Source organism: Rhinatrema bivittatum, chromosome 11 (assembly GCF_901001135.1).
Source record: "Rhinatrema bivittatum chromosome 11, aRhiBiv1.1, whole genome shotgun sequence".
Lineage (NCBI taxonomy): Eukaryota > Metazoa > Chordata > Amphibia > Gymnophiona > Rhinatrematidae > Rhinatrema > Rhinatrema bivittatum.
In genome coordinates, this window is record NC_042625.1 from 161,869 (window position 1) to 184,614 (window position 22,746).

The 22,746-nt window shown below is 48.9% G+C and overlaps 1 protein-coding gene across 4 annotated transcripts in view; it reads left to right on the forward strand.

Annotated features, from left to right (window-relative positions):
* Positions 1-22,746, forward strand: part of GAS2L1 (growth arrest specific 2 like 1) — a 181,591-nt gene that overhangs the window by 129,022 nt on the left and 29,823 nt on the right. For all 4 annotated transcript variants that reach the window (XR_003859188.1, XM_029619648.1, XM_029619647.1 and 1 more), the window contains 2 exons: positions 6,053-6,149; positions 12,639-13,044. Coding sequence is in view for 3 of the 4 variants with exons in the window: in XM_029619648.1 (XP_029475508.1) it covers positions 6,053-6,149; positions 12,639-13,044 (503 nt within the window). In the remaining variant the exon portion in view is untranslated. The remainder of the gene's footprint in view (positions 1-6,052; positions 6,150-12,638; positions 13,045-22,746) is intronic.

The window sequence follows — 22,746 nt, forward strand, 5'->3', positions numbered from 1 at the left end:
ACTTGCCAATGCTTAAGCTTTTTCCTATTTTCTTCATATAGATCCTTCTTCCAGTTTTTGAAGGAAGTTTTTTGGGCTAAAATAACTTTATTTATTTATTTATTTAAATTTCTTATATACCGGCATTCGCGATGGGAGTCGCATCATGCCGGTTTACAAATAACAAGGTGTGACAACAGAATAAATACTTAATAACTTAAAAAAACATTAACATGTGATAGAAGAATAAGGTAGCAGTTACAATAAAACAGGGATAAAATGTAACTTGGAATGAAGAGAAGGCAAAAGAGAGATTAACACAGAGATAACAAAAGAATGACCAAGGTAAATAGAACCAAGGTAAATAAACCTGCCTCATTAAAAAAGAGAGAACATTATTGAGATGTCAAAGGTTGTTGATTACTCTGACGGGAGTTCTTAGTTGCTTAAGTTGAGAGTGGGTTCAGTTGGTGTCTGGAAAGGCTTTCAAGAATAGCCAGGTTTTAAGTCTTTTTCTGAAAGTGGGGAGGCAAGGTTCCTGTCTCAGTTCTGGTGGTATAGAATTCCACAAGGTAGGTCCTGCTGTAGAGAAAGCCCTGTCTCTGAGAGTCCTATGGTTAAAGGTTTTTGCAGGAGGCGCCTGTAATGAGTCTCTGTAGGACTCTCTGATAGGTCTAATGGAGGTATGTTTTTTAAATGGTATTTGGAGGTTAAGCGGAGAGAGTTGATGGAATGCTTTGTAGATGGTAGTAATGGATTTATATAAGATTCTATAGTGCACTGGCAGCCAATGTAAGTCTTTGAGAATCGGAGATATGTGGTCTCTTCTTCTTGTGTTTGTCAAAATTCTGGCCGCCGTGTTCTGAACCATCTGAAGAGGTTTAGTATGAGAAGACGGGAGACCTAATAGAATAGAATTGCAATAATCTAACTTAGAGAAGATTATTGATTGCAAAACTGTTCTGTAATCGTGGAAATGGAAAAGTGGTTTGATTCTTTTTAAGACGTGTAATTTATAAAAGCAGTCCTTCGTGGTTTGATTAATAAAAGATTTTAGATTTAGCCGATTGTCGATAATGGCTCCTAGGTCTCTTACATGTGAGGTTTGAAAGCCGGTTGGAGGATTTGAGGTGAGGTTACTGTTTTCAGGGGAAATTATGAGGACTTCGGTTTTAGCGGAATTTAAGATTAGATTTAGGCTGGAGAGGAGGTTGTCAATATTTTGAAGACAGTATTCCCAGATTTTGATAGTTTTTGTAAGGGATTCTTTGATAGGGATGACAATCTGGATGTCATCTGCGTATAGAAAGTATTTGAGGTTAAGATTAGTTAATAGTTGACATAGGGGTAGGAGGTAAATGTTAAAAAGCGTGGGGGAGAGAGAGGAGCCCTGTGGAACACCTAGCGAAGAAGGGTAAAACTGGGATTCTTTGTTATGTATTTTGACTTTATATCCTCTGTTTCCCAAGAATGATTTGAACCAGGCAAGAGCAGAGCCTGTAATTCCGATGTTCGCTAGTTGATTTAGGAGAAGGGAGTGATTCACGGTGTCAAAGGCCGCCGATAGGTCGAGGAGTATCAGCAAGTATGCGTGACCTTTATCGAGGCCCATGATGATGTAATCTGTCAGAGATATGAGAAGTGATTCTGTACTTAAAGATTTTCGGAAGCCGTATTGAGTGGGGAATAATATGTTGTTGTCTTCGAGGTATTCTGATAATCTGGTGTTGACTAATTTTTCTGTAACCTTGGCTATAAAAGGAAGGTTGGATATTGGGCGGAAGTTGGATGGATCTTTAGGATTAAGGTTCGGTTTTTTTAATAGGGGTTTGATAGAAGCAACTTTCAGGTCGTCTGGATAAATTCCTTGGGCTAAGGAACAATTGATAATGTCAGTTAGGGTTTTGGCGATGGTATCTGGAATTAGCAGCAGTAGTTTGGGAGGGATCTGGTCAAATGGGTGGGATGATGGTTTCATTCTCTTCAATACTAACTTGGTCTCTGATATTGCAATGGGTTCGAAGGCTTGTATAGCAATGTCATTGCAGTGATGGCTGAATGTGCTGGGTGGGGCTAGGGTATTCGTTTTTAGTTGAGATTGCAGGTTGGAAATTTTGTTACTGAAGAAGATGGCCAGCTCCTCAGCTTTTTCGTGCGCTTGGTTGAGTGGTATGTCCGGAGAATTGGGTTGAGTTAAGTTCGAGACGTAAGTAAAGAGGGCTTTGAATCGAAGATGAGGTGATGTATCTTGTGAGCGTAGTAGTCCCTTTTTGTTTTTAGTGTGGCACTCTTGTAGATGTGAAGAGCAAGTTTGTAAGCTGAGAGGGAGGTCGGTGATGGTGCTTTACGCCATTTATTTTCTTTTTGTCTCAGTGAAAGCTTGAGTTTTTGTAGTTGGTCATTAAACCAGGGTTGTCTTCTGGCGGCATTATGTTTAGGTTTTTTTGTTGCCAGTGGGCAGAGTTTATTAGCTGCCGATTCTGTGATGTTGGACCATGAGTGGAGAGCCGTGTTGGGAGTGGAAGTGTCTATGTGAGGGAGTTCTAGGACAAGGTGTTCGTGAAGTTCATCTGATGAACATAGGTTTCTGTAAGTAAATTGAGGTTGAAGATCTTGTTTGATGTTAGATTGTGCCAGCGAAAAAGTGGTAGAAATTAAAGCATGGTCTGACCAGGGGACTATTTTGCATATGGGGGGTGCTGAGTACGCGATGCCTGAGTTTACAAAAATGAGATCCAAAGTGTGTCCTGCTCTGTGAGTAGGGTTGTTGATTATCTGCTTGAATCCCATGGCGGTCATTGCATTTAGGAAAGTTTCACAGTTTGTAGATGGAGAGGGGTCATCAACATGTAAGTTGAAGTCTCCCAAAATGATGGCTGGAACCGCAAGATTTAGGTTAGTAGCTATTATTTCTAGAATGGGGGAGGCATCTGATTCCAGCAGTCCCGGAGGGGCGTAGACTAGAATGATTTGTAACTGGTCAGATTTGAAAAATCCGGCTTCAATTTTTGTGGGAGAATGAATTGGGAATTGAGTAAGTCTCAGCTCTTTTTTGGCTGCAAGGAGAATACCCCCACCCTTTCTTTTCTGTCTGGGAATAGAGAAGAAGTCATGGGATTCCGTAGGAAGTTGGTTTATTAGTGCGGTGTCCGTCTGTTTAAGCCAAGTTTCAGTAATTGCACAGAGGTCGGGTTTGGTGTCCAGTAGAAGGTCATTAAGTATTAGTGTTTTTTTGGTAAGGGATTGAGCGTTGAATAAAATCAGAGAGAAAAGAGCCAGGCCTAGTGTCTGTGTAAGGGGGGAAATCATGATAGGGATGAGTGATTTATAGGTAGTTGGCCGTGAAAACACTGCTGGGTTTCTAATGAGAAATGACCTTTGTTGGAGAATTGGAATAGGGAGACCAGTATGCATTGAGGCTTGGAGGGGTGAGCGCTGGATGCTTGCTGGAGTGGAAGGAAGAGCGCTGGATGCTTGCTGGAGTGGAAGGAAGAGCGCTGGATGATTGCTGGATGCTTGCTGGAGTGGAAGGAAGAGCGCTGGATGATTGCTGGATGCTTGCTGGAGTGGAAGGAAGAGCGCTGGATGATTGCTGGATGCTTGCTGGAGTGGAAGGAAGAGCGCTGGATGATTGCTGGATGCTTGCTGGAGTGGAAGGAAGAGCGCTGGATGCTTGCTGGAGTGGAAGGAAGAGCGCTGGATGCTTGCTGGAGTGGAAGGAAGAGCGCTGGATGATTGCTTTGGTCTCAGGGCTATTTGAACAGAATGTAAAAGGTCCTCATTGAGCCTAGGCTTCAAGATGTGGTTGTAGATTGGTGGAGTTTCACGTAGCTGTAGTTGTTCGCAGGTGGGTGGTGTCGTCTGCAAGAGGCCTTTGTTTGTTTGTTGGGCTTCCCTGGGTGGAGAACGGGGCTCCTCGGGGCTGCAACGAAGGGGCCAGACAAAGGGGCAGGCCCCTTTGTCGTGCTCCTTAGGCGTGCGACGCACGGCGTGCGACGCCTAGGCGCTGTGGTCGATTTAAAGGGCTCCTGGCCCTGCTGCTATTGGCGGCTTGTGCGGGTTCGGATTGGCCGCTTCACGGCCCGGAGGAGGGCTGTGGGTGGCGCCTCGGTTCGCGGCTCTGCGCCTCTGCGCCTCGTGGCCGGCGCTGGGGGCTGCCGGGGGCAAGGGTGCGAATCAGGGCCTTACCCCGGTGGGTCTCGGCGCCGGCTGCGCAGGCCTCGCACGCTGGATCGGAGACGCTGGAGCAGGTAAGGGGGAGTTTCGCGGCGCCGCGGTCGATTTAAAGGGCTCCTGGCCCTGCTGCTATTGGCGGCTTGTGCGGGTTCGGATTGGCCGCTTCACGGCCCGGAGGAGGGCTGTGGGTGGCGCCTCGGTTCGCGGCTCTGCGCCTCTGCGCCTCGTGGCCGGCGCTGGGGGCTGCCGGGGGCAAGGGTGCGAATCAGGGCCTTACCCCGGTGGGTCTCGGCGCCGGCTGCGCAGGCCTCGCACGCTGGATCGGAGACGCTGGAGCACTTTGCCTTTTAGCTAAGATGGTAGTCATTTGGCCTTCCTTCCACCCTTCTTAATGCATGGAAAACATCTGGACTGAGCTGCTAAGATGGTATTTTTAAACAATGTCCCCTCTTTTTATACACTCTTAACCTTTGTAGCTACACCTTTCAGTTTTTTTCTAACTATTTTCCTCATTTTATTAAAGGCTCTCTTTTGAAAGTTTAGTGCTAGAGCTGTAGATTTACTTGCTTCCAATCATTAATTCAAGTTTGATGTTGTGATCACTATTGCCAAGTGGCCGCACTATCATTACCTTTCTCATCAAATCCGGCACTCTACTAAGAATTAGATCTAAAATAACTCCCTCTCTTGTTGGTTCCTGAACCAATTGCACACTAGTAAATAAACTGCAGGGAGGGAGAGAAAGTAGTTAGGATAAAGTCAGAGAAAGAGAGAGACTGTATAAGGCAGATGTAATAAGGCACTGTCTGCTGTGCATGCAGGCTTTGTGTGCAAATTTTACTCCAATGCAGCAAAGAGTTTTGCAGACATTGGTTAGCCTCCTCCAATGTAAATCTAACGCTAATGAAGGCATTAGCCATTACTCCCCAAAGTAGAGAAGTGCATGGGCTTAACCAATGTATTCCTGATGCTGGAAATTTAAATCCTGCTCAGAGGTGGCGTGAAGTTCCTGGGGCCAGTGTTTGTTTGTGGGGTTGAATCTTAGTGCAGGGATTCTGTACTCATGATTTATGTGCACAAAAATATTATCTGCACAGAAAATATGGTTTCTGCACATAAACCACATTTTTATGCACGCTAATCATTTTTTGTGCACACATTTTTGGGTTAATTAAATCTTTTTTTTTAGCCTGTATTTTACTCATGTTTTATTATACTGGGCCCAGACACTTTGGGCAGGCTTCAGGTTTAAAAAAGTCCCTTTCTTGGTATGTGTCCAGTGATGTAATCTGTGTGTTCTCCTGATCTTTGAATTCTCCTGCTTCTTGTCTCCATCTGCTTCTTGTCTCCATCTGCTTTGTTACTGTGTTACATATTGTTCTTTGTAAAGGCCTCGCCTATATATTCCTTGTTATAAGTTACTTGTAAACCGGCACGATGTGCAAACGGTTGCCGGTATATAAAATAAAATAAATAAATAAAAATAAAATCTAACAGAAATGCCACCCAGTCCAGTACTGCCCTCTCCAGGACACCAGGAGACAGTAGGGCCTTGTGGTCAGTGTGGGCAGGAGATGGGATGTGGTGGCAGAGCTGAAAGAAGATTTCAGCCAGTGGCATCCACAGTGAGTGCATTATGCACAGTACAGGATTGCAGTCTATAGCAAAGGAAAGCTCTCACTGCAGACATGTTGAACAGCTGGTACAGCTCATGCTGAGCAGTGTATACATGAGTCCCCAAGGCTGAGCAGAAGATGTTGGTTGCTTTTGAAATGCTAGGTGAGGTGGTGCTGCTGGCGTTTCATTTCAGCAGTCCCTAAGCATGAGAAGGAGATGGTGGTTCCCTTTCAAACACTGGATCCAATGGATGTGTTCTATTTCCTTTGGTTCATGGCAGGTGCTGAGGAGTCATGTCATGGTGCGTGTAGGTGGAGGATGGGATACCCTGGAACATTACCTGGATAAGCATGACCCATGCAGATGTTCTTCCCTTTGTGAGTAAATTGATTTAACCCTTAAGTGCCTGCAGGCTAAATGAGCTGTGTTTTTTGGGGGGAGAATCACCTCAGTCTTCCTGAATCAAAATGCAATGAATTAGCCAAATTTTTTAGTGACAAAATATTAAACTTAAACTCCCAAAAAACAGCAAACAAAAGCAATCGTAATGCAAAAAAGAGATGTTAACCTATGGTCCTCATTTATAGAAATATCAGAACAAGAAGTTGAATCAATGATAAAAAATATAAACCCAGCTCCACACAAAATTGATACAATACCAACAACTGAGATAAAAAAGATTACCAATGTAGTAGCCCCAACACTAACTAATATCATAAACCTATCCCTAACTGAAGGATTAATGCCAGATAAACTAAAAGGGGCAATCATTAAACCAATCCTCAAAAAGAAAAACAGTGACCCACTAATCCTCAATAACTACCGCCCAGTCTCAAACCTCCCTTTATTAGCTAAATTAATAGAGAAAACAATACAGAAACAGCTAGCTGAACACCTAGACATTAATAGCATACTGTACCCTTCACAACACGGCTTCCGAAAACACTACAGCACTGAGACATTACTTCTCTCACTAATAGACAACATACTAAGAGGTTTTGATAACAGTAAACATTACATCCTTATAATGCTTGACGTATCCGCAGCCTTTGATACAGTAAACCTCAAAATACTACTAAAAAGAAGAAATTGGATTACGTGACAAAACAATTAACTGGTTCAGATCCTACCTCAACAATAGGTTCTTTCAAGTCCAGATAAAAAACACATTATCAGAAAAATTTAAACTTGAAACAGGAGTACCTCAGGGTTCAGCGCTCTCTGCTACCCTCTTTAACATATATATGCTACCCTTATGTCATCTGCTGGCAGGCCTAGGGATAATACATTACATTTACGCAGACGACATTCAATTAATTCTACCAATAGACGACACAACTGAAAAAACATTGTCTAGCAAACATGTACCTAGACATAATTAAACAACTACTAAACCAAATGGAACTGGTTATCAACATTGACAAAACTGAATTCCTTCACCTTGAGAGAAAACATACTGAAATCATTCAAACACCGATAACTCTAATGAGCTAGCCGAAAAAGTAAGGAATCTGGGAGTAATAATGGACCCAGAAATCAACCTGAAGCAACACATATCTATAAAAGTAAGAGAAGGCTACGCAAAACTTATGATCCTCAGAAGATTGAAACCATTACTCACACCTGCCCATTTCAGAACAGTATTAGAAACACTTATTTTTTCCAGCACTGACTACTGCAACGCACTTTTACTAGGACTCCCAAGCACTTTGATAAGACCACTCCAGGTACTTCAAAATACTGCAGCCAGAATACTGATGGGAAAAAAGAGAAGGGACCAGATAACTGAAACTCTAGCAGACTTACATTGGTTGCCCATCGAATACAGGATAAAATACAAGGCCTTATGTACCATACACAAACTAATATATGATAAAGAAGCAGACTGGCTAAACACAGCCTTACGAGTACATGTCCCTCAAAGACGTGTACCCGTTTTTGAGGGACGTCCGCTCAGCAAACAAAGCACTACTAACAATCCCTTCAGTAAAGTCAGCAAAACTAACCCAAGTGAGAGAAAGGGCTTTATCATTGGCTGGTGTTATGATCAGAGGTGTGGACCCTTGGTCCGGCGATGTCCGATTAGGCCACCGTCGGTAGGCGAGGCCGATCCTCGGGATTGCAGTTAGGATGGAAGAGGATCTGGATGCAGGCGCCTCCTGCTGGTCGTGTAATCCAGATGCTGGCGCCTCCAGCGGGTCGAGAAAACAGTAGCTGACGCCTTCAGCAGGTCGAAGAGCCAACCCAGAGGATCCCTCAGAAGTCCAGTCCAGAAGTCGAGAGCCAGAGATGTCCGCAGCCAGTCCAGGGGTCGAGAGCCAGAAATGTCCGCAGCCAGTCCAGGGGTCGAGAGCCAGAGAGTATCGTCGCCAAGCCAGGGGTCGAAAACCAGGAGAAACGTCAGCCGGTCCAGGAAACAAACACAGGGAAGCCAATCAGGAACCAAGAATAGAACAAACTCAGGAGCCAAGAAGTCAAGGCAAGGTCTGAGGGTACAGACCTTGCTTAAATAGTCTCCAGCCAATTAGGATGCAGCAGGAAGGAACCAGCTCACATCCTGTGAGTGTTTCTTTAAAGGCCAGAGCCGCCCACGCGGCCCTAGCAGAAGTCAGGGGGCAGAGCTTAGCCGCGCGGGGAGAAACGCCACGGCCATCTTGGGGCAGCAGCGGCTGCTGCCGCTGAAGGAACACATGAAGTCCACCTCAGTGCCGACGGTCTGTCCGGCCCCTGGGGACAGTGGTAAGTCCTGGTCGCGGCTTGCCGCAGCCGGTAGTCATAACAGTACCCCCTCCTTTAGGCCTCCCCCTAGAAGGCTTGGGTTTTTCCGGGTGGTTGTTATGAAAATTTTTGAGAAGATCCTTGTCCAGGATATTAGTAGCAGGTTCCTAGGAGTTCTCCTCTGGCCCAAATCCTTCCCACGCCAGGAGATGCTCCCATCTACGGCCTCGTCTCCGAACATCGAGGACCTCCCGGACTTGATACGTCGTGTCTTCCTCCAGCTGAATGTGTGGTGACACAGGAACCTTCCGAGATGGCCATTTGAGGAGCAACGGTTTCAACAGGGATACATGAAAAACCTTGTGGATGCGAAGGGAGGTAGGTAAGCGTAGTTGGTAAGTTACAGGACCTATTTGTTTAGTCACAGGAAAAGGACCGATATACCGAGGAGCCAATCTCATAGAAGGAACCCTCAAACGAATGTTTTTGGTGCTAAGCCACACCTTATCACCAGGCTGAAATTGAGGTGCCGGTCTCAGATGTGTATCCGCAAACTTCTTAGCCGTTTGTGCTGCTTTACAGAGCATGTGTCGAGTGTGCACCCATAATTGCTTGAACTGTGTGGCAGTGAGCTGAGCCGCCGGAGAGGGCACCGCCAGGGGTAGAGGCACCGGTGGTGTAGGTTGATAGCCAAAAACAACTTGAAAAGGGGAGGATCCAGTCGATGTACATGTGTGGTAGTTATGTGAAAACTCCGCCCACGGCAACAACGCCGCCCAGTCATCCTGTCGTGCATTAACATAAGACCGTAGGAACTGTTTGAGAGTATGATTGGTTCGTTCTACTTGTCCATTGGCTTGCGGATGGAAGGCAGTAGTGAAATCTAATGCAATGTGAAATTTGGCGCACAGATTCCGCCAGTATCGGGCAGCGAATTGTGAACCTCGATTGGAAGTAATGTGCAGAGGTAGGCCATGAAGCCGGAATATATGTGACATAAATAGTTGAGCCAAACTGGGAGCAGAGGGGAGGGCGGGCAGGGGTGTAAAATGAGTCATTTTAGAGAGACGATCAATCACCACCCAGATAACCGTGTTTCCTTCAGAAGCAGGTAAATCAACCACAAAGTCGGTGGAGATATGAGTCCAAGGTTTGGTCGGCGCCGGCAATGGTTGTAGTTGTCCCCACGGCCTCCCCACAGGATTCTTATGTTGGGCACAAACGGGACAGGAGTCTACGTACGCCCGAATGTCTTTGCACATCCCCGGCCACCAGTAGAATCGTTGAAGGAGCTCCTGTGTTCTACGTCCAGGATGTCCAGCGAATTGGGAATCATGTCCCCATTTCAGTACCCTGTTGCGGAGTCTGCTGGGAACCACGGTTTTCCCCATCGGAACCGAGAAGGTAGCTGCAAGGATGATACGGGCTGGATCGATGATATTCTGCAAAGCCTCTTCTCCATCCTCACAGACAAAGGAACGGGATAGTGCATCCGCCTTGATATTCTTGCTTGCTGGTCGATACCAGAGTTCAAAATCAAAACGTGAAAAAAATAATGCCCAGCGAGCTTGCCGCGGGTTAAGACGTTGAGCTTGTTGTAGGTAAATCAGATTCTTGTGATCTGTAAAGATAGTGATTCTGTGCTGGGCCCCCTCCAGCCATTGCCGCCATTCTTCCAATGCGAGTTTAATGGCCAATAATTCTTTGTCGCCAATAGCATAGCTGCGCTCAGCAGAAGAAAATTTTCTTGAAAAATACCTTTAGCATCATTCTGACTTAATACTGCTCCTACTCCCTCGGTGGATGCATCGACTTCAACAGTAAATGAGCGACTTGGGTCAGGATGGCGGAGACAGGGCTGTTGTAAAAAGGAGTCCTTAAGAGCCTGAAATGCTTCCTCTGCGGCTGTGGGCCAATTGGTGATATTAGCTCCTTTACGTGTGAGTGCGGTGAGTGGTGCAGATAATTTGGAAAAGTCCTTAATGAAATGTCGATAGTAATTGGCAAAACCAAGAAATCTCTGCAAGGTCTTTAGACCCTTCGGTCGAGACCACTCTTGTATGCTTTTTAGTTTTGTTGGGTCCATTTGGAAACCTCGTTTAGAAATAATGTAACCCAGAAACGGCAACGACTCTTTCAAAAACGCATTTCTCCAGTTTAGCATACAACCGATGGTCCCTGAGTCTTAATACTTGTAGCACGTGTTGGCGATGAGTTAGTAGGTCCTTGGAAAAAATCAAAATGTCATCAAGATATACCACAACGCAGGTATACAACAGGTCTCTAAAGATTTCATTAATAACATTTTGAAAAACCGCAGGAGCATTAGTTAAACCAAACGGCATTACCAAGTACTCAGTGTCCATCTCTGGTGTTGAAAGCATTCATCCCCTTCTTGAATTCGTACCAAATTGTACGCACCACGGAGATCCAACTTGGAAAAAATTTGAGCTCCTTGCAGACGGTCAAATAATTCCGCAATGAGAGGCAAGGGATATTGATCCTTGATGGTAATGGCATTGAGTCCTCGATAGTTGATGCAAGGGCGTAAAGTCCCGTCCTTTTTCTCCACAAAGAAAAAGCCAGCCCCCACAGGCAAGGTGGATTGCCAGATAAATCCTTTTTGTAGATTGTCCTGAATATATTCAGACATAGCTCGAGTTTCGGCAGCAGACAAGGGGTAAACTCGCCCACGCGGGGGTGTGGAACCAGGAACCAACTTGATTGCTCAGTCGAACGCCCGATGAGGCGGCAAGGCATCAGCTGCTTTCTTAGAGAATACATCTGCAAATTGTTTATAAGGAGTGGGTAATTCCCCCAGAATCGAGGCACATATGTAATTGGAAGCGGAACCTGTGTCCTTCAAAGAAGTCCCAGAACATTCAAGACCCCATTGTGTCAGCCGTAAGGAAGCCCAATCGAATTGGGGGTTATGGCGTTGCAACCAAGGTATGCCCAACACCACAGGATGAATGGCTCTCTCGAGGACATAGAAAGTAATTTGTTCAGAATGGTCCGGTGCAATATAACAGTCCAGGGGTTCCGTCTGATGCGTAATCCTTCCGGGTAAAGGTTCCCCGTGGATGGAGGAAATGACTAGAGATCTTTGACAAAGTCGGACTGGGCTGTGGAGTTTATCCAAGTTTTTGCAAGATGAAATCTCCTCCGGCTCCTGAATCCACCAATGCCAGGGTGGTAAACTCCCGTCCGTTCATACGAAGAGTTACTGGTAGAGTGAGTGGGGGTTTTGGAGAAGAAAGGCCCAGGGAAACGCCCCCCAAAGTTCCTAGGCTTTGAAGTTTCCCGGACGAATAGGGCAGTTTGCTAAATGATGTCCAGAACCACCACAGTACAAGCAAAGACCAGATCTGCGCCATCTCAAGCGTTCCTCCGGTGTCAACGGACCCCTTCCGAGCTGCATAGGTTTGTCCCTAGAACCCTCACCGGTAGGGATTTCCCGAGGAGTCGTAGTGGCGGGCGGAGGGACCTGGGAAAACATAGACCGTCTCCTCCAGTTACCACCCTCTCGTGCTCTCTCTTGTAGCCGACGGTCGATCCTGGTGGCCAATTCAATGGTGCCATTTAAGGAAGATGGAAGTTCTCGAGCGGCCAACTCGTCTTTGATTTTTGCAGTAAGTCCTTCTAAATAAATCTCAAACTTTTAAGAAAAATTTAAAAACATGGCTCTTTAAAAATGCCTTCACTAAAGAGTCTGGAGGATAGAGAATGAAAGTACAGGGAAACACAGATAACAATGAATTTATTCAATCCTACATTTAAGAAGTAATACTTCAAAGAGATAGTAACTCAATAATACACCTGGACTAGACCAACATTACTCAAATATTGATTTTATTGATGAAACTGTAACCGAACTTTATTGGCACCTGTTAGAATGTATGATAACCTACTTTTACATTCCTTAGTCTATGTGCTTATTTGTAAACCATTGCGATGGTATATAACTTAGCAACGGTATAGAAAAGTTTTTAAATAAATAAATGTTACGCAGGTGCAGGCTGCTCAGGAAACACTGCTGTGCCTGGATCTGTGTCTCACTTTGTATGTACTACCATGAAAAAAAGTAGTCACTTTGTAGTGTTCTTTACACTGACTCTGTTGTACTGCTCTCCTTTTTTCTTTGGAAGCTCACCGGCTGCAGCAGACCCGAGCTTTGGGGTCTCCAGCTCCAAGGACGTCACTGAGTCCCTTTGCTAACACTGTGCGAGTCTCTAGTCGTGGGCGCCAGCACTGGTCTGAGGGGATGAATCCTCGCCAACCCTGGGAACCTCTCTGGGACACAGAGAAGAGGGTCCTGACAGGCACTGATGCCTCACCGGCAAAGATGGACAGATCTGGCACCAGGGATGTAAAAGTCGAGTTCCCAAGGCAGGTCTCCACTCCCGTTCTACCTTCACAACAGGAGAAGATGGATGGGCCTTCACCCAGATCTTCCATGGCTCCTGGACCTCTGCAAAGTGTAGCCAGACCTTGGAAGAGCTCCACACCCATGCAGCGAGAGCGGTCTGAGCCTCGAACTGCTAATGTGCTCAGGTAAAATGTAATTGTAAACATGATGGAAGTAACTGGGCAGACTGGATGGCTCAATTGGTCTTTTTCTGCCAACACCTACTATATTACTATGAGCTTCCACCCAGCAGTGCCAACAGGGAGCGACATCCTAGCAGTGAGCTTCCTTCCAGCAGAGTGCTAGTAGGGAGGGACTGCTCCCAACAATATGAGCTTCCTTCCAGCAGAGTGCTAGTAGGGAGGGACTGCTCCCAACAATATGAGCTTCCTTCCAGCAGAGTGCTAGTAGGGAGGGACTGCTCCCAACAATATGAGCTTCCTTCCAGCAGAGTGCTAGTAGGGAGGGACTGCTCCCAACAATATGAGCTTCCTTCCAGCAGAGTGCTAGTAGGGAGGGACTGCTCCCAACAATATGAGCTTCCTTCCAGCAGAGTGCTAGTAGGGAGGGACTGCTCCCAACAATATGAGCTTCCTTCCAGCAGAGTGCTAGTAGGGAGGGACTGCTCCCAACAATATGAGCTTCCTTCCAGCAGAGTGCTAGTAGGGAGGGACTGCTCCCAACAATATGAGCTTCCTTCCAGCAGAGTGCTAGTAGGGAGGGACTGCTCCCAACAATATGAGCTTCCTTCCAGCAGAGTGCTAGTAGGGAGGGACTGCTCCCAACAATATGAGCTTCCTTCCAGCAGAGTGCTAGTAGGGAGGGACTGCTCCCAACAATATGAGCTTCCTTCCAGCAGAGTGCTAGTAGGGAGGGACTGCTCCCAACAATATGAGCTTCCTTCCAGCTTTTGCAGCATGGGCTTGTCCACACCAGTCAAGGGATTTGGCCTGTGAGCACTAGGACACTAATGACAGGATCTTCACTGCTAGCCTGAAAGCACATGGGGAGTCCCACCGCACAGCCACAGCTGTCAGTTTAAGGAGATTAATCCTTTCAGCAAGGCATGAAATAGCTGGAAGTAACAAGAGATGTAGGCTGAAATAAATATCCTCCCTCCTCAGCCAATACAGAAAGCTGGTGAGCCTCTATGTGCTGAAAAGAAAGCTGGTTTCTTGTTCTTTGAGGTGGCAAAAACCCATTTTTTCTACCCATTGTATTCCCCTACACACCTTTTGACAGGTAATGTGCAGGTGAGGTTCTCGATAACTCTGAGACTTCCCTCTTTGTAGCAAACAAGAGACCAAACAGAGGATTTCAGTAGGTCTTTCCATGGCTGGTGACTAAGCCGCCGAAGAGGAAGACAGTCCTGCCCACACTTGGGACCCTTTGTTTTTTAAGAATCAGCCCCGCCCTTTGCCATTTTCTCACTATGGTTGCACCCAGCCAGGTCTCCTTCCTCTTCCTCTCCCCACCCCAATCCTTGCATTCCTATCAATCTAGTTTCTACCTTCTCTTCCAAGGACCCGAGCAAAGCCAACTCATTGCACTGAGCCAGAGTGCACTTAGTAGCTGCACCAACAATGTGCAATTGCTACCTAATTGATAGTAGAATGGAACTAAATTACTTTTGGTACCATAAGAAGATTAAGACTTGATTGCTTGGGGAGAGTAGGAAGTTTGAATGATTGTTAGCACATCTACTGGGTGAGTGGTACGGGAGAGTGGGGGTCACAAAAGGGACTGAGCTACCTGAAAGAGGTGGTCATGCAGAGTCATGGAGACTAGGTATTGAAGGTGAGGCTGGGATTTATGGTGGTTATGTTTAATCTTGTGTGTTTGTTAGTGTTTTGATGTTTTATTGTGCACTGCTTTGGGCAGTCTGGATTTGACTGGGGAAGCGGTTACAAATACATTAAAATAAATAAATTTGGCTGTGTGGAATAAATAGCATGCGCTGGCTGTCTAGAAACATGGATGGCAGGAAAAGACCATATGGCCTATCTAGTGTGCTCATTTACCTTTAGCTTGAGCTTTAGCTCTGACCAGTGACAGATTTTGACACTTGCTGCCCACAGGCACTGCACATCAGTTTCCAGTACTGTCTGTCTGTCAATAGTTCACAAGCATTTACAGGTTGTTGCAATATCATGCTCTTAAAACCATGCATTTTTTGAACTCGCGCACATCCATCTCTCCTGGGCGCTCGATGCAATAGGCTAATGAGCTGCTGCACTAAAAGGGATGTGCAGTGGATAATTTGCGTGTCTCTAGCGCTCTACACCGGGCAGCCAGGGGAAGTGGCTGTGCGTCCACAATGGCCTGGACAGAGCTCCCTCCTCACCCCTCCCAGCAGGTTTGTTCCTGACTGGTCCTTTCTCCTAGGACAAGCAGGATGGCAGTCCTCACACATGGGTGACGTCATTGGATGGAGCCAGCACGGAACTTTGATCTCAGAGATTCTAGAGCTTTCTGCATGCCCTGCTGAGCATGTGCAGCTGCAGTCATCACCCTGACCCCTAGGCAGGGTCCCTCAGTCTCTTTTTTTTCAGTGAAGCCATGTGCTCACAGTATTCAGCTTTTCTCTTTTCTCACAGTTCTTGTAAGTGATATCCCAGCATTTCCTAGCATGTAGCCACATGGACTCAGAACGAATGGGTATAGTATGCTCGTGCTAGCAGTTGGAGACGGATCTGACGTCAGCACGGGTTGCGTAGCAACTCAGTAATTTCCATCTCCAAAGCAGTTTGGAGAGCCTGCACGCTCGCTGAGCGTGTTTTCCAATACTACTTTCTATTTTTCTACTTTCTCTATTCTACTTACTAAACTTTCTCCAGGAACATCGAGCCCGCACTCCTGCGGTGATACCCTAGAGTCCCTCCCCCAGTTGAGTTTCCTGGGTTGATTTCCGTGATCCCTCGGAGGTCTAGGCCTCGGTCCGGTGGCCGAATTGCGGCAGGGATCTAGCCCCCGAGCGTGAAAGGCTCGGGTTGGGCTGAGAGGCGCCTCGGTCCCGGCGTGGACTTAGCCCCGAGCGAGACGAGTTCGGCGGCTCAGAGGCAGCGGGTGAAAATCCTCAGGCGCGGCGGTGAAGGTACTTACCCTCTCCCCCCGCAGCCGGAGACCGCCCGGGTTACAGCCGGGAAGCGCCGAGGATCAGGTAAGGCGTACATCTCTTACTTTTTGGTCTCCGAGGGACGAGGATCGGCGGCGTTGCCTGTAGGCGGCACGCCGTGGAGGGCGCCATTTTGTTGGCCTTGTTCAGGTATTGAGCGCCCATGATAGGCGCCTGTCTATGACTATGCGCATATTGTATATCATTGTGCGTATATTGCTGACTGCATATTACTGAGCGCATATTGGATATCATTGAGCGTATATTGCTGACCACATATTACTGAGCTCATATTGGATATCATTGAGCGTATATTGCTGACCACATATTACTGAGCTCATATTGGATATCATTGAGCGTATATTGCTGCCCGCATATTCATGAGCGCCTGTTGTATTTAGCGTCTATTGCTGCCGCATATTATTGAGCGCCTGTTGAATTAAGCGTATATTGCTGCTGCATATTATTGAGCGCAGTTGTATTAAGCGTATATTGCTGCCGCATATTGTTAAGCGCCTGTTGTATTAAGTGCATATTGCTGCCGCATACTATTGAGCGCCTGTTCTATTAAGCGCCATTTTGCTGCCGCATACTATTGAGCGCCTGTTCTATTAAGCGCAGATTGCTGCCGCATATTGTTGTGCGCATATTGTATTTGGCGTATATTCCTCAGCGCTGCATTCTCAAGCCGCAATGGAACAGAACGCCTCAGCGTCTTCAGCGGCGGCGCCTCCTGATTCCGGCGTTAAAGCCCTCGGCCTCTGCTCAGCATGCCAGCTTCGAGCCACGCACAGTGAAGAGCCAGACTCCCTTTGTGCCCAATGTGAGGAGGCTGTGGGAGCCTCGGGCCAGGACCAGTCTCAACCGAGGTTTGCTGACAGTTCCCCAGGGGCCACCCCGGATCTAGCGGGCAGTCTCGACCAACCTGGAATCCCGGGGGACCTGGAACCCCAACGATTAGAGACCGCTTCCATTTCCTGGGTGGATCTCTTTAAGGGAATTCATGCCTTTGTACAGATGCAATCAGCTTCCCGTCCAGGCCCTGCTGCTGCTGCTGCTGCTGCTGTTGCGGCTCCAGCGGATCCTGTCCCTGGACCTTCGCGCCCTTATCGTGGGCAGGACCTCCCGCCTCCAGACAGTCTGGTTCAGACGGACCCTGATGTTTCACCGGACGAGTCCGAACCCCCGGATGAGGGGGAACTTCCCTCAGGGATTGAGCCATACAGAACCATGAGGCGGTTCTTCCCTAAAGAGGATCTCTCCGACCTGGTATCTCAGTGCCTGGCGGAGTTGGCTATTACAGGTCCCAGCGCTACGGTACCCTCTGCGCAGAACCCCTTGCTGGAAGGTCTTCGTCCTACAGCCCGCCATTTTCCTTTCTTGCAAGCAGCACAGCAACTGATAGATTTGGAATGGGCTGCACCAGCGGCCTCATTCAAAGGGGGTCGGGCCCTGACAGGCATGTATCCCCTGGAACCGGCTATCAAGGAGATGCTGGCGAGCCCTCAGGTGGGCGCCTTGGTTAGCGCTGTGGTCAAGCGCACTACCATTCCAGTTGAGGGGGGGGGGGGGCGGCCCTCAAGGAGCCTCATGACCGGCGACTGGACGCCATCCTGAAACAGACCTTTGAGGTGGCAGCTCTGTCTTTGCGGATCGCAACCTGCTGCACAGTGGTGACGCGTTCCTGTTTGTCACAGGTCAGGAACAATGCTCCGGCAGCGGACATGGAGTCAGCTCTCTCGTTCCTCACGGATGCTGCATCAGACCTAGTCCGGACAACAGCCAAGGGGGTCTCATCCTCCGTGGCCGCCAGGAGGCAGCTCTGGATCCGGAATTGGTCAGCCGATGCTCCTTCTAAGACACGCCTCACCAGAATGCCCTTTAAGGGCTCTTTCCTGTTTGGCAGAGACCTTGATAGACTGGCCAGCACATGGGGCGCCTCTCCAGTACCTCGACTGCCAGAAGATCGGTTCAGAAGGAACCAGCGCGCCTTTCCAAGGCCCTCCAGGGGTAGAAGCTCCCAGCGCTTCACTCCCTATAGGAGTCACTACCAGGCGCCTCGTCCTCAGGCCAGGAACCAGTCCTTTCGGACCAAGCAGCGCAAGAGGGGAGCCGGCTCGGGTTCAGGTCCCGGCCGTGCCGCACAATGAGAATCAGCAGATCCATCCGGGGGACGGAGCCATAGGGGGCAGGTTAACCCTCTTCTACCCCAGATGGGTCGAGATTACGTTGGACCAGTGGGTCCTCTCCATCATCCGAGAGGGGTATTATCTGGACTTTCATCATCTCCCTCCGGACAAGTTTGTGGAATCTTCGTGTCCCATACACAAGAAGGCAGCATTGGAAGCTACCTTGGCGAGGCTCCTGTCCTTGAAAGCCATCATCCCTGTACCTGCATGGGAAGTGAATTCTGGACATTATTCCATTTATTTCATGGTACCCAAGAAAGGGGGCACCTTTTGGCCCGTACTGGACCTCAAGTCAGTCAATCGATACTTAAGGGTCCCGAGGTTTCGCATGGAAACTCTGCGCTCTGTCAAGACCGCAGTACAGCCAGGGGAATTCCTCACGGCCTTAGACTTGTCAGAAGCCTACCTGCATATCCCGATCCATCCGGATCATCAGCGCTACCTACGCTTCAAGGTTCTGGGACGTCACTTCCAATTCTGGGCTCTGCCCTTCGGGTTAGCCACGGCGCCGCGGACCTTCACCAAGGTGTTCGTAGTGGTAGCAGCGGCGCTCAGACGGGAAGGAATCCTTGTCCATCCCTACCTAGACGATTGGCTGATCAGGGCGAAATCACGAGAGGAGAGCCATCGGGCAACCGACAGAGTGATCGCCCTTCTGGAAAGCCTGGGATGGGTAGTCAACCTCAACAAGAGTTGCCTACAGACTTCCCAATCACTGGAATACCTGTGAGTACAGGTCGACACCCAGGCAGACAAAGTCAGTCTCACTAAAAAGCGAAGGTTAAAACTTCAGACGCGTCTCCGGTACTTAATGGGAGCCAGTCGGCCCATAGCTTGGGATTATCTGCAGGTTCTTGGCCTTATGGCCTCCACCCTGGAAGTGGTACCTTGGGCAAGGGCCCATATGAGACCTCTACAGCGCTCCCTGCTCTCTCGCTGGAGCCCCCGCTTTCAGAACTATTCCATGCACCTACCTCTGCCAGCCAGAGTACGGACCCAGTTACAGTGGTGGTTGCAGTCCAACCACACGAGCAGGGGGTCAAAGATGTCCTCCCCCACGTGGACTCTGCTCACCTCAGATGCCAGCCTGAGCGGCTGGGGAGCACACTGCGAAGAACTCACCGCACAAGGGCGGTGGAACAGAGAAGAGTCAGGGTGGAACATCAACCGTCTAGAGGCACGAGCAGTCCAGTTAGCCTGCCTGCAATTTGCTCACAGACTGCGGAACCGGGCAGTCAGAGTGATGTCCGACAACGCCACTACGGTGGCATACATCAACTGTCAGGGCGGAACCAGAAGCCGACAGGTATCTCTAGAGATAGCCCCGCTGATGGCTTGGGCAGAGGCAAATCTTCAGGACATCTCTGCCGTCCACATTGCCGGGAAGGACAACACCACGGCAGACTTCCTCAGCAGAGAAAGCCTAAATCCGGGAGAGTGGCAGCTGTCACCCACAGCCTTCCAGATGATTGTGGATCACTGGGGGATTCCGGACATGGACTTACTAGCGGACAAGTCCAATGCTCAAGTACCCAGATACTTCAGCCGCAAACGAGATCCGTTCTCACACGGGATCGACGCCCTGGTTCAGCCATGGCCTCCAGGGCCTCTGCTATATGCCTTTCCTCCGTGACCCCTGCTGGGCGCCCTCATACACAAGATTCAGAAGCACCGGGGCCTAGTTCTTCTAGTGGCACCAGACTGGCCAAGAAGACCTTGGTACGCGGACATGAGAAGACTGCTGGCAGGGGAGCCTCTTCCCCTGCCTCCTCTCCGGGACCTTCTACGTCAAGGTCCCATCCTCCACGAGGATCCGGGTCAATTCTCTCTTACGGTCTGGCCATTGAGAGGGCTAGACTGAAGAAAAGAGGTTACTCTGAGCCCGTGATAGATACACTCCTCCGAGCTCGCAAGTTTTCCACATCCCTCACCTACGTAAGGATCTGGAGAGTATTTGAAGCCTGGTGCGACACTCATGGCACCAACCCACATGCGACCACAATTCCGATTGTTTTAGATTTTCTGCAGGATGGGCTTCAGAAGGGTCTCTCCCTCAGCTCCATCAAGGTTCAGGTGGCTGCGCTGTCTTGCTACGGTCCCAGGAGGGACGGCAAGACCATTGCCAAGCACCCAGATGTTTCTTGCTTCCTGAAAGGAGTCAAGCATATTCGTCCGCCACTGAAGTGGCCAGTGCCCCTATGGAACCTCAACCTTGTTTTGGATTTCCTCGCGGGATCCACCTTCAGACCCCTTCGGGGCTTGTCTCTCCATTCTCTAACTTTGAAGATGGTGTTCTTGCTGGCGGTGTGTTCAGCACGCCGCATCTCAGAGCTACAAGCGCTGTCCTGCCGTGATCCCTTTCTCAGAATCACTCCGGAGGCTATCCATCTTCGCACGGTTCCCTCCTTTCTACCTAAAGTGGTCTCACAATTTCACCTTAACCAAACCATATCCTTGCCTACCACGGCGGGTTTGAAGAAATCTGAAGAAGGGCGTTTATTACGCCATCTCGACATCGGCAGATTGCTGCCCAGATATCTGGAAATGACACAAGAAGTACGAAAGACGGACCATCTGTTCGTCCTGCAGAGCGGAAAGAAACAAGGAGAAGCGGCCCTCTCGGCCCCACCAATCGCCCACTGGATTAAAGAAGTTATCCGAGCAGCTTACGTAGAGGCCGGGAAGTCTCCGCCTCTACAAGTCAAGGCTCATTCTACCAGAGCACAAGCAGCATCTTGGGCAGAATCCAGGATGCTGTCGCCTGCAGAAATATGTAAAGCGGCGACATGGTCCTCCCTCCATACCTTCTCCAGGTTCTACCGCCTGGATGTCCAGGCCAGGGAGGACACAGCATTTGCGAGGGCGGTCCTACAAGGACCTCAGGCAGCCTCCTGCCCAGGCTGGGAGTAAAGCTTTTATACATCCCATTCGTTCTGAGTCCATCTGGCTACACGCTAGGAAATGTTGAGATTACTTACCTGATAATCTCCTTTTCCTTAGTGTAGACAGATGGACTCAGCATCCCGCCCGGCTGCCGGTATACGTGGGTTTCACCGATTCAAGGTAGGCCATGTCATTTGTTTACATAAGAGCGTCCCCTTTGCCAGGTGTCGACGCCTTCCGGTTGAGAATCCTGGCGGTCTCCAGCTACTATCAATCGGTCAGGGTAATCCTGTTTATTAATCGATTGGTCAGTTACACATATATCCATAAAGCTTTTGCAAGGAAGATTACTGAGTTGCTACGCTTCCTGTGGGGGTATATATACCCGTGCTGACGTCCGATCCGTCTCCAGCTGCTAGCACGAGCATACTATACCCATTCGTTCTGAGTCCATCTGTCTACACTAAGGAAAAGGAGATTATCAGGTAAGTAATCTCAACATTGAAGGCCCCGCCAGGATGCGCACACCATCAGTGTTAATGGGCGCTAGCAAGGCTCTCGTCAGCTGTAATGCTTGAGAAGCCATCGAGCTCATAGCATCAACACCCCCAGACGAATAAGTGAGCTGAGGGAAATTGCCATTGGCACTGGTGGTCATCGGTTCCTTTTGGCATCGGTGAGCTGCAGCTGTTTTTTTCCCTTTTCTCTTAAAGTAGTTTTTTTCCTTCTATTTTTCCTCTTCTTTCCAACTGTCTGCTAGCTGCACGGTGGGTCCTGTGCAGCCTGGCAGAGTCTGTTACTTTAAAAAAAAAAAAAAAAAGAAACAAAAACTGCAGGAGCAGGTTTTTCTATCTGTGACCTCTCCTTGCTCTGCCTCCTTTTTCTCCCTTTCCCCGGTGCTGACAGGACTGACTTATGCAGTCCGGTGATCCGGGTAGGCCGCTGAGCCTGGGGACTCGCCCGAGTTCTACTCCGGCCAGAGTCCCCAGGCTCAATGGATTCGGACGGTGGAAGGATCGAGGACCATGCTGTTCCTGTGGGGGGGAGAACTCCTCCTCCCCACATCTCAAGGAACTAGTCTCTATGGGTGGGAGCCCTGGATGACGTTGCCTCCCCTCCTGCTTGCCAGCCTTGGCAATGCAGTCTCCCTGGGAGAGAGGGTGAGCAGAGCCTGGGTAGAAGCTTGCTGCCGCACCTCAGTATCTTGCCCATGAATGGCAGCCCGTGCACAGCTGTGACCAGCACACCATTCATCAGACACATTGATGTCAGAATTGCCTCGGGGACCGGTACCATGGTCACCCTTGATGCCATCGCGGTCCAGGGTCACCCTCGTTGCCATCGAGGTGTGTGACCACCCGCGATGCTATAGTAGCCTTCTGTGCCATCGGTATTGTTGGAACTGGAGTCTCACTGCACCGGCTTGGGCATCTAGAGGGCGGAGTACATCGCAGGTTGATGCCCTCAATGCTGCTGATGCCGCGAGGCCGCACTACCCTCAATACCACACTACCATCGGTGCCACGGTGCCCATAGTGCCCTTGATGCTGCATTGCCCTCGATACCCTCAGTGCCGCAGTACCATCGGTGCCATAGTGGGGCGTACCCGTGCCCTCGATGCCACAGTGCCTTCGATGCCTCAGTATACACTCGCCACGATG